Raw genomic sequence first — 11,999 nt, 5'->3', positions numbered from 1 at the left:
TCAAGTTCAATGTGATCTTTTATCCATGAGGTCAACTTTAAGTGGCGTCTCTTCACACTGAGTTCACACTTTTGTGCACCTGAACTTGGAACTGAGCACTCATTTTTGACTGTGGGTGCACCTAGATATTTTTGTAGGCTACAAGGTAAAGGGACTATTATTTGTACACTAGTATACAGAATATTTTTGATATCATCAAATGTACTCTTCATACTTGAAACTATATGAAAATGATAGTCTTGCCTACCTGACTGAATAAATTGAGAGTTGCAAAATCATGTCATCTACATTGTATCAGTGAACATGTGAGCAAAGTTAAAAATCATCACCTCACATCGGTTCAGTATTTGTGAAATATAGTAACTGTACAGTCTATATCATCTGTCACCACCAGCTGTTCCCTTGATGTCATGGCAACAGCTAGCGGACGCATCATGTCCGTAGAAATGTGCCTGAGAAATTTCCCTGTCTTGCTGAACAGCTCCACGCGGCTGTTAACAGTGTCTACCACAACAATGTTACCTTCCCAGGTTAAGCATATGCCAAAGGGACCCTGTAGCTTACCTTCACCACTTCCCAAACCCCCAAACTTGTACAGAAACTCTCCAGCCTCACTGTATACATAGATACAGTGTTTATCATGGTCAGACACAAGGATATTTCCTTCCTTGTCCACGGTTATGTACATGTACCCATCCCATGCAGGCTTATACAGAAACTAAGGAATATCTTTTGTGTGTGTAACCTACAGTTCTCACACACGGATGGCCTATCTAGCCTAGACACCAACACTTCACCATGTCGGTTGTTCTCTGCCCCTGTGGTTTGTGTAATGAGGATGTGGTTCCTCCTGGTGCCCACTGCAACTCCTCTGCCCCATCCTGCCTTCTGAATCTCAAACGTCTGCTGTACTTTACCGCCTGTAGAGTACCGCACAGCAAACCCAGCTGACTCTGCCCTGCCCACCACCCACAGGTTTCCTTCCCCATCTGTCGCCACATCTTGTGGGTCCATCTTTTGCTCACCTGACACGACTGTTGGGAACTGTCGGATAAATGTTCCCCACATGTTGAAGACTTGAATTCTCTGGTTCCTACAATCTGCCACAAAGATCTCATCTTTGTCTAAAACAGCAACGCAGACCGGGTCATTAAATTCTACGTTTTCTGATCTTCTACGTTTTCTGATCCCTCTTTACTAAATGTTACTTTCTTATCCTGATGCTTCCCTTGCTTTTGATTATCACGATGACGACTTCTGGGCCTTGCTGCGCCATAACTGATAGTGGTAGTTGCTGCTGAAACTTGTGAAGATAGTAGAGACTGGACCAAAAAAGTGTCAAAAAAGTGTCAGAAAAAATACTGAGACCTTTGATGTATTACTTGTGTGAAATATTGACTATAGCTATATAATTTTTAGATTCAAGCTGTAAAGAAACAGAACGGTTTGTGAATTTGTAGTCAGGTTTTGCTAGCATTTTACTTCATACTATGTTGTGCACCCAAAATTGTTTCTGTGCACCTAAATTTTTAGATTGGGCGCACCAGTGCATCTATTCCTAAGAATGAATTTGGAGCCCTGACAGAAAAGGGAGAAAGCTGGAGAAAACTGGTTGCCAGATCTTCTGCAGTGCCCCAACAGTCAAATACACAATGTAGATAGACTAATTATAAGGGAAATATGAGACACCCATCGAGAGCTAAAAAGGTTAGCTATAAAGACCAACCAAAAAGCTAAACTTTTAGGCAGGTGCACAGATTGATTTTGTTGGTGAAAGTTAAAAACTTTCAAAAATTTGATGCTAGATTCTATCATCAGTAACACTATTGAGTATAGTTACTACCTCAACCAAAATGTGGAATGGATATATGGGGTTTCAAAGTGTGAAAATGTGCCTAGTATGCAAATTTCCAAACAAAACATTCTTATTCCTGTTGAAAAATGAAGATACTATAAACACTGTTTAAGTTTGCGATGATTTAATTCGCAGTGTTCGCAGTGGTTTTACATGTGGATTCGCCATTATAGTGCTATTATATACATGTAGTATACTCACATACTATATAGTAATCATATGATAGATACAACAATTTTCAAGGTTGTATTAAGTTCCCAGTAACACCACCACGAAAATTCAAAGAATTACAGTAACTAGAAAAGGCAACCATAATATTATAGGATTAGGAACTGCACAATCATGCAGTTTGCTACATTTTATGACAAAAATTAACTGGCATATCTCTATATTTTGCATAAAATTTGATCCATCTTAATTTTTCACAGGTTCTCCCTATCCATAACTACAATTGTCTATCTTACAGATAATGTACAAGATAACACAGCTAGATAGATTCAACTCTCTCATTGTTTGTATTTAAAACTTCTTAGTGGGTCTTCTTTTCTCTTCTGAAAGACAAAAAAATCATCTTTTTAGGAATAGTTATTTGAACCACAATAACACGTTGTAAAATGCAGTGGAAATCTGAAAAAAATCTAAATCTGAAAAGGAAAAAAAGAAGAGAGAAATCACTACCCACAGACCCTTATTTTTTCAGGGCCGTAATCGAAAACACAACATTAAAATATTCCCAGGCCTAAAGTAAAACTCAACTCAGTAAAGCTGCAATTTAATACCCAGAGGTATGAATGAGAAAGTCCTACCATGTGTCTTTTCTGCTCCCTGCGCCCTCCTTGAACATGTTGTGGCCTCTTGGTGATCACACTACAGTTGGACTTCATACTGGGAGGCACTGTCATGAAGAAAACAACATTGTAAGGGAACCACTTCTGGTGCGCCCCCTAGTGGACACCTGATAAACTGCACTTTTATTTGGTTGGCAAGAATTTTTGTTTTGTCAATAACCCAAAAAAAAAGAATTAAGATCACAGGTATTCCTTGTAACACAGTAGTCCCAAAAATCATCAACAAGAAAAGAAAAAGAATTTCCTTACTAAATCAAAAGTGGATACAACTCTCAGTTACAATGTTAAAACTCTTTCATTTGACAACAGAACAAAAAACACATTTCAAGGAAACCCTTTGAAAGAATTGTAACATCTAAGGAAGAAACAACCATGTTACCAAGGACTATCTCTGGACCATTCTTTGCAGCTCAACCACGTTATACATTGAAAGCAAAACATGATCAAGCACAGGTTTTCAGGCTTGTAACACATGTAAAGCTACCAACCCACCCATGCATACACTTACTTAAATATTCAGGTACGTTCTTCATGTGGGGTTTCACTTTCGATGCTGCCAGGGCCTTGTCATGTCTCAAGACTTGGAGATCCCGGGGGTTGTCTTCAAAGTATGACTACAACCAAAAAGAAATACACTGTAAGTCTTGTTGCAAAGCTAATATGTTAGTGGTCAAATTAATCAGATTTGACATACAAGATAATCCATGGTCAAGTGTAGTCCCATAGCCAGTTTGGAAAATGTGTCACATTCTAAAAGAAGATGGAAAGGGAAAAGGTATACATACAATTTTGGAGAACTTTCTACCTTCAAGTTCAACTCACCTTAAGCTTTTCAGAGTTCAAGATTTCTGATCTTATCTCCTTCAGTCTGGCCTCTCGCACACTTGTCTTGGTGACTGAACGCAGAGCATCCTGTAAAACATGAATAGTATAGAGCATTGTTAAACTAGCAGCTATTTTGACTGGTTTCAAATGCTGTCGTAAAGACAAAGCTGGTTGGTGATTTCAACTCAACACACTTGTGTGTACAATAGGGTTTCCAGGTTTCTTTCTGTGATGACAGCACACCCATGATTACCACTTGGACTGAGCTAACCTAGGTGAAATCACAGCACACACACACACACACACACACACACGCACGCACGCACAAACATACAAAAGGCACACACACAAACACACATATATACACACACACACACACATGCACACAAACACAGACACACACACACACACACATATACACACAAACATACACACACACACACACACACACACACACACATGTACGCACACAATTTGATGGTTATTCTACTGGATATTCTTTACCTTTGCCCTATATCTGAATCCCTCGATCTCCTCCATTTTGAACCTGTAGGGCTTGATGACAGGGTTGTCGGTGTCTCCAGACAGCGCTGCCTCAGCCTGCTGCAGCAGGGACAGCTCCTTTGCCGAGATTAGGGACAGCGCTGTCCCTTGGCTGTCTCCACGTGCTGTCCTAAAGACAGGAGGGAGAAGGCTATTTAGTATATATTTTTAACAGTCGTAATCTTATCATCATCTTACTTTAGCTCAGTCAACCCCCCGAAAGAAATTAGGCCCACATAGGAAATATAATGTATGTATTAAGTAGTAGACTAATGAACTTACATGAAAGGTTTCATTCATTTATTACTTTGAGTCGGTACCCTGAAAGCGGACCTACCAAAAAATATCATAGCATTTACAGGTTCACTGTATCAGGGAAATTCCCATGGTTCTTTTCGACAGGCACAATGAACAGTGGACCATGGCTTAACATCCTGTAATCCTTTCCAGTAGCATGCATGTCGAGTGAGCGACAATAACCGTGATTCAAACTTACGACTTCTTAATCGAAGGCAGGGTCACTAATAACTGGACTGCGCATGCTACTAATGTTATTGAATCATCAATGCATGAAAATATTTCAACCACCTCACCTGCCCACCCTGTGGATGTAGGAGTCCACCTGTGTTGGGAAGTCAAAGTTGATGACGTTGGACACAAACTGGAAATCAATACCACGAGAAACTCCGTACTCCTTGTCCTTTTTCTTCTTGCTGTAAAACAAATACTGAAATTCTCAAGGCTAGAATAAGCACTCAACTACTTAAAAATCATTGTTTCTTGTTTAAAAGAGCTCCATTACTTTCTATTCACCATCCTACATTTCCCAAATAAAGCATACCCGGATGGACCCCTACTATTTTCAGTAAGTGACTGTGTGGTGGGTTCTTTAACTTGCTCAAGGTGTCTTTCCCCCCAAACATGGCACCTCAGCTTTATATCCAATCCAATAGGACACCGCATATCTAACAAGGTAGCACTAGGTAGTACTGGTACTCATTTTTACCTGAGTCAAGTGAAGAAATGTAAATGTGTCAAGTGCCTTTCCCAACCAGGCCACAAACTTTCCATTGAAATGCAAACATTTAAGAAGTGTCCCACTCACAATCTCTTGGCCTTTTTCTTGGCTTTCCCAGTCTTCTCCTTGACACCAGAGTCCTCCGCATCTAGTGCACTCTCGTCTGTGGCTATCACCAGGTTGTACAGCCCCTGGTTAAACTGGTTCACTATGTGACATCTATCATAGATTAAAAAAAAGATAGATATGAACCTCATTACCTACACACAAACAAAATCTCTAAATGCACATGTGCATGGACAACACATTTATCTTCTAAATAATACTGTAAATCTTGGATGGGCAATATTTTGTGTATTTTCAAGTTTGCAATTTCAGGGTAAGTCACTCACTGCAAGCTCATTACACCCACAAAAAGTCATTCTGTATTTTTCTCTCATATTGTACCATGTGGAATTTACATGTAGTGTGCATGCTTCAGTAAGTTTTGAGCAGAGCCAGGCCTCGAAATTAACTTTTTCCCCTACTGTCCCAACATTGTCCCAAAAGTGGATTTCAACTGTCCCGAAAGTGTCCCGAAGTGTCCCAACCAGGGCCAAAGATATGAACTTAGTGTCGGGTCTGCATTCAGTTCCAGAGGTTCATGTTCAGGTTTGGACCTATACTCAAGTCAGGACCTGAGCCCAAGCCAGTCTGTGTTAGAATATTTTTTTTTAGTTATATACAAAATTGTGTATTGTAAAATAGAAAATTGCATGAAATTTGAAAAATATAATACATACAAAGGTATATACACTCAGTAGTAAACACAAGTTTCAACAAAGTTAACAACCAGAAATATTGTTAACAACCTGAAATAATGTATTTTAATAGGTTATAAAAGAAAAAGCATAATTCTGCAGAGTTTAAAGACTTCATTGATGCGGTGGCTCTTGGGGAGGTAGAATAAATCTGAAAATGTTTGATTTCAAATCTTGCAGGGCAAACCTTAATCAAGTAAATGAGGTGTGACCATCCCTCTGCTGACCCGCTGTCAGGGGAGCAGACATGTGCCACAGCCTAGCTGGGACAGGCTTCCTTTCACTATGCTAAGTGATAAATGATGATTGATTTTGAGAAGACTAGTACCACACCAAAAACAGTAGGTGGGACCAGTATACAGTTTCACAAGGGAGGAGCACAGTGGCACTCAGGAGCCCTGATTGTCCCAAATATGTCCCGAATTGATTATTGAGTTGTCCCGGGTCAAATTTTGGTGGCCCGGGGACATAGGGACATAGTTAACTTCGAGCCCTGAGAGCAATTTAGGCAAGCACAGGTACAGCATAGCAACTTTAACTACTTTAATCAAATGTATGATCTTTATAAATGTGTGGGGGAGTGGAGCTTGAAAATTTTCCCAGGGGGAGCATGCCCCCAGACCCCTATGGACATTGTTGGGCCGGGAAAAATCAGTCAGTAATATCTTAGCCCCCCATACCAAATTCCCTGCTGTCATCTCTGTTGCATCAGTGTATCTGGGTTCTTCCCTTACCTGGAGGACACTGGGAGTTCAGAGTTCAACACGCACGCTGGGATGGAAAACTGCTCCAGAAACAGCTTCAACCTGGGGGGCAGAAATATGGAAAAGTTTCTATGTGATGTCTATGAGATTGACATAAACAATTTTCATGTACTGTACTAGTATATATACCACTCTGACCACTCATATTTTTCAACAGTTACTATAAATAATGAAGTCACCTTGTCATGATGACAAAAACGGCTGCACCAAGTTTTGCCTCATCTACTGACATTTTTTTTTGTCCCAGGCTTGAGGTTTGAAATGTAGGAAAATGTTATGAAGAGATTGTTTTTCATGGCTTAACCATGTGGTGCAATAGAAGATTCATTTTGGTGCCCCCCACCCAATGTTACAGTCAGATTTCCCTACCTGTAACATCTGTCAATGGTGTTGACAAACAGGATGGTTTTCCCCCTGACCAGGCGTAGCTTCAGCAGGGTGTATATGATGAGGAACTTGTCGCCCTCCTCACAGTTGATGTGGTACTGAGTAAGCCTGTCCGACTCCGGGAGCTGAGACTCCTCCAGTTTTAGTGTTACCGGGTTGTGGAGGATCAGTTTCTTCAGGGCTTGGACATCCTAGTGTCAGAAAGAAACATATGAAAAATTTTGTATCACCATATACAGAGAAACATGTTGATGATTAATAAGATGCAGATGACATTGCAGTTGTGCAGGTGCTTCTGATGTCTTAAACCTGCAGATTAAGCGTGTATCTCACTAGACTGCGCCAAATTGTGAAAGGGATTCGCAAAGCGATGCAAACTGGCAGCAATCTGCACCAATCTTTTCTTTTGTGTGATAGTCTAACATTGCTATGAGACTTGGATAGGGGAGTATTGAAGTCTTTAAGTCTAAAACATGTTTTATAACATAGTATGACAAATATGATCATCTTACTTTCAACACACAAACATGATGTACTGATGACACTCACCTCACTCAAAGTGGCAGACATAAGGAATGCCTGATAGATCTTGGGCAAATGTCTGTAAGATAAATAGCCATAATTTTGAGCTACACATTCTATTCTGTGCTACACGACCTTGCATAGCATTAAGATGCGACTTGATTATATTTAGATTGCCATTGTACAATACCATAGTGGTGCACAGGCAGCGACTGTTGAATAATGGCTTAATGTAATCAAGAACTGTTGTATTTTAGAGCCATTAGTGGCATAAGCAAACTATAAAAAATATTGTACCTTTACAATACTCACATGTATGTAGATTTATAGAACAGTGCGAAAAACAAGACATGTACATGTACATCCTGTAACAATCACAAAGGTAGTACAAACAATTCTGCACAACTGATCAATGATCAGCATGGCACAAGACAATGTCATGGCCATATATCTCAAGTATGAAGTAACTCACCTGGAATAATAAGGGTAAATTTATGTTTACCTAAATCTATGCTGAAATTGACTGAAATGTTAGTTGTGAAATGATTCTAATGATTACATCAGAATGTTTTGGAAAATAGACTTTCAAGTCTATTTTCCAAAACATTTTGATGTAATCTTAATCATTCCTGAATAGAATTGGAGATTGTCCTGGTAGAATTTGTGCTAGGACAGATTGGAATTCTAATCTCCCCTTGGACAATTCTCCCGAACCTCCACTGTGACATATATATATGTGACATATTAAGTACATACCCCAGTAGTGTTTTGATATCCTTCTCGTATCCGAAGGAGAAGACTAGATCAGCCTCGTCGATCACCAGCATCTCTAATGAGTCCTGTAGCTCCAGGTTCCCGCCCTGGATGTGCGCCAAAACCCTGCTGGGGGTCCCGATCACAACATCAGGCTTCTCCATCAACATCGGTCTGGAAAATAAATCATCATATCTTTCATTCATGTAGATATCTGGGGTGTCACATCGTCCTTTCAGATAGTTGCAGTGACAGGTGGTGTAAAGCTAGTGGCCCAATGTACATACATGTCCCCGTGGCGCAAGCGGTAACGCAAACCCGCTGCTTCACCATCTGGATCAACTTCCGTGGCTCAGCTCGGACATGTTGTAAGGGATTGCATTCGTCCTTTTGGATGGTGATGTAAAGCCTGTGGCCCTGCGTATGAGGGAGCTTCGGGCGTAAGCTTCAAACCTCTACACATAAAAGAACCCAACACACTTATCGAGAAGAGTAGGGGTGACCCAGTGTGCTTGGCCAAAAATGCGAGCCACTTGAAAAAGCATCATGCTTCACCTCAATAGAGGATGACTGCTTTACCTTTACCTTTTTATGGTGTCAAGCCTTTGCACCTAAAAGTACCCAACACACTTGGCAAAAAGAGTAGGTGGAACCTGCTAAATACACAAGCCGTAGCAAAGCCACCTTGCAGTACCACTAGCTACTTGAAAAAACACCATGCTTCACCTCAGCTGAGGATGACTGCTTAGCTAGGAGTGTAAAGAGTAGGTCCATTGTCCTGCCCTTGGGAAAGGCACTTAAGACATACATGTATATCCCCATTTGACTCAGGAGAAAATAAGTACCTAGTTCTGGCTGGTTGTTGGAAGACTAAAAAATGTCCATTTCATGTACTATGGTCCTTGTCACTGACTATGCAATTGCAAGAAAAGGACCAACTCTCAAGAAATAGTAGCACCGAGGCGTCTGTACAGGACACGACATGCTAGAACAGCCTGCCATGTCACTAGACACCCTGCTATTGCTCTCCCACAAGTGTAACACAGAGATGGCTATTGAGCAGTCATCTCGCTGACTACTTGTGGTTGGGGTAGTACAAATGTACATGTAAATGTATGTGGCATCAAATAGCCGAATGGCTAAGCTATAGCTAGCAGACACAAGATTGAGAGCTGATTGTTTTGATTCTTGGTATCCCTAAAGAGCAGTGAGTTGCGTACCTTTGTGAGGTAATGTCGGTCGTGCCAGAGACATCCAGACATCTCACCTCCCGGGAACAACAGCTGCTCAGGGCCTGTGAGGGGATAACCAATCAGAGTGCAAACCTCTATAACGTCAATGTGTGTACAACTATCAAAAGCCACATATTCCATCTACTGTAAATGCAGAAATGTTTGCAGGGATTTAATTCTACAGTAGGGAGTGTTGATGATCTGGCGGCAGGAATCAAGGACTGTACTTACCACCGTGTTCTTGTAAGCTTGGCTACAAAGCTCTTTAGATGGAGTCAGCACAAGGGCCTTGACTGCTTGTTCTTTGGCTGCCTGTGTAAGAATGAACAGAAATAAATGAGAAAAAAAATGTCAAAATTACAGAAAGTTTCTCCAAATTGCATGTACAGTCTCAAGGAACTAATTTCACCTCTTAACACACAAGATGTAAAAGTTGCTCAAGCAACTAGAAATGTTTTGTAATTGTGTAAACAGTAAGATGTTTCTGACAGCCTTCCTATCTCTCAACATAAAAATGGGGTAAATTGGTTTTGTCCTTATTGAAAATCAAGCTTAAGCACTATCTAAACAAGTAGTTCAGGTACAGGTCTGCGGATACCCATGTACCAGTACCTGTACTAAAATTTGTTCAGGTACACAGCTCCATAACCAATATGTTTCACATATAAGTTGAAGATTATATAAAAGAATATGCACCTGTTTTCCATCCAGGATGCGCTGAATGATGGGTATAACAAACGCTGCAGTCTTCCCTGACCCAGTCCTCGCCCTCGCTAGCAGGTCTTTACCCTCCAGCGCCAGAGGAATGGCTCGTTCCTGTGGCAATGTGGTCTTGTGTTAGGGTTGTTGACTTAGTTGGAATCTAAAAGTTCTGGGTTCAAACCCTTCGCTGGCCCCAATGTTGTGCCCTTGGGAAAGGCACTTTAGACCTCTATCCCCATTTGACTCAGGAAAAAATAAGTACCTAGTTCTGGCTGGTTGTTGGAAGACTAAAAAATGTCCATTTCATGTACTATGGTCCTCGTCACTGACTATGCAATTGCAAGAAAAGGACCAACTCTCGAGAAATGGTAGCACAAAGGCATCTGTACAGGACACGACATGCTAGAACAGCCTGCCATGTCACTAGACACCCTGCTATTGCTCTCCCACAAGTGTAACACAGAGATGGCTATTGAGCAGTCATCTCGCTGACTACTTGTGGTTTGGGTAGTACATGCACATGTACATGTATGTGGCGTCAAGTGGCCAAGTGGCTAGCTAGGCTAGCAGACACAAGATCGAAAGGTCATGTTGTTTCCATTCCTGACATCCCTCGTTCCCTGGCGAGACCTTGTGTCCTTGGAACATGTACTTTACACAATTTTCCTCCCTCCACCCAAGTCCCAAGTGTAAAAATGGGTACCTAACTTCAGTTGGGGAGGTAAAACGTGGTGGATGGGCTCCAATACTGTGCCCTACATGTATACTCAGGCTATAGACACAGTGGATAACAACTAACTACTCACACCAAGGCAGACCCTTAATTTTAAGTGTGGGTTCTTAAACATGTTCAAGTTGAGACTCTCCTCAAACACATGTTTTGTACATGTCTCATGGGCCTTCAACTTTAAATTTGTCATACTACCCACAATACATATCATGTTCTGCATGGCAAATTAAACCCGTGAACCGGCTTGTTGCAATTTGTTAAAAGATAAATCAAGTTCATATTTTCCTGTGGGGAGACTGGTTACAACTTATTTACTTAAGTTAAACAGATACTTCAAAATTATGAAGTTCAAATAAATTATGATGATGTCTCACCTGGATGAGTGTTGGATTGCGCCATCCTTGGCTAGCTATGGCCTGTCATTTCATAAACAAGGGAAGCAAGAACATGTTATAGATTTTGAAGTACAGTATACGCACATGTTGTTCTATCAAGGAGCTCTTCTCTACTCTACTTAGTAAAGTTTCCGGTCGAGTAGACGACAATATTCTTTATACCTATATATAATTAATAATTTTCAGAAACTTACTAAATAGCATGTAATGCCACTTAATTCTTTGAATCAGGCATAAGGAGTCAAAGCACTACATCGTTTTCTGTCTGCACAAATCCTGCGAAAATCAAAACACGTGCGTGGCCACCAGCTGCCCCCCTCCCCACTTCCACATCCTTAACCGAAACCTTCATTTCTTCAGCAATTTAAACAACCAGGCGAGTATCAGGGCGACATGCCTCACCAGCAAAACAATCTAAACGCCGTGATTCTACAAAACCACGCCACAAACCTTCAACAAACGGTCGTCTAGTCCCATTTCGTGGAAAGCTAGAGATTTTTCGACTTCGTCCGCCATTTTGAAGAACGTGCGTCACGTCTACCTGGATACAAGATGTACTTTATCATAAATTCCCATCATGCTCTACGCACTTACCTACTTCTAGTACAGCGGGAAGGATTGTGGT

General features: G+C 41.0%; 1 protein-coding gene across 1 annotated transcript; it reads right to left on the bottom strand.

Moving 5' to 3' along the window:
* On the bottom strand, window positions 1-11,950 carry LOC136431133 (probable ATP-dependent RNA helicase DDX56). Its single transcript, XM_066422390.1, has 16 exons — window positions 11,825-11,950; window positions 11,354-11,395; window positions 10,244-10,363; window positions 9,779-9,859; window positions 9,536-9,609; window positions 8,319-8,489; window positions 7,590-7,641; window positions 7,023-7,231; window positions 6,624-6,695; window positions 5,177-5,308; window positions 4,665-4,784; window positions 4,033-4,201; window positions 3,526-3,615; window positions 3,212-3,317; window positions 2,662-2,750; window positions 1-2,406 (listed from the first exon to the last, which is right to left on the bottom strand). Exons 1-16 carry the CDS (start codon window positions 11,888-11,890, stop codon window positions 2,362-2,364), a joined length of 1,638 nt encoding a protein of 545 aa, XP_066278487.1. The 5' UTR covers window positions 11,891-11,950; the 3' UTR covers window positions 1-2,361.
* Window positions 11,951-11,999: the final 49 nt, after the last annotated feature.

Source organism: Branchiostoma lanceolatum, chromosome 3 (assembly GCF_035083965.1).
Source record: "Branchiostoma lanceolatum isolate klBraLanc5 chromosome 3, klBraLanc5.hap2, whole genome shotgun sequence".
NCBI classification, from domain to species: domain Eukaryota; kingdom Metazoa; phylum Chordata; class Leptocardii; order Amphioxiformes; family Branchiostomatidae; genus Branchiostoma; species Branchiostoma lanceolatum.
Note: the sequence above shows the minus strand (reverse complement) of the source record. Positions and strands in the feature narration are given on the sequence as shown.

Coding starts and splice junctions, on each gene's coding strand:
- LOC136431133 (XM_066422390.1), bottom strand. CDS start 11,890: ATGGCGGACGAAGTCGAAAAATCTCTAGCTTTCCACGAAATGGGACTA. Junction 7,232..7,589: donor TGTCTGCCACTTTGAGTGAG/GTGAGTGTCATC, acceptor TTCTGACACTAG/GATGTCCAAGCCCTGAAGAA. Junction 2,751..3,211: donor GAACGTACCTGAATATTTAA/GTAAGTGTATGC, acceptor TCTTCATGACAG/TGCCTCCCAGTATGAAGTCC.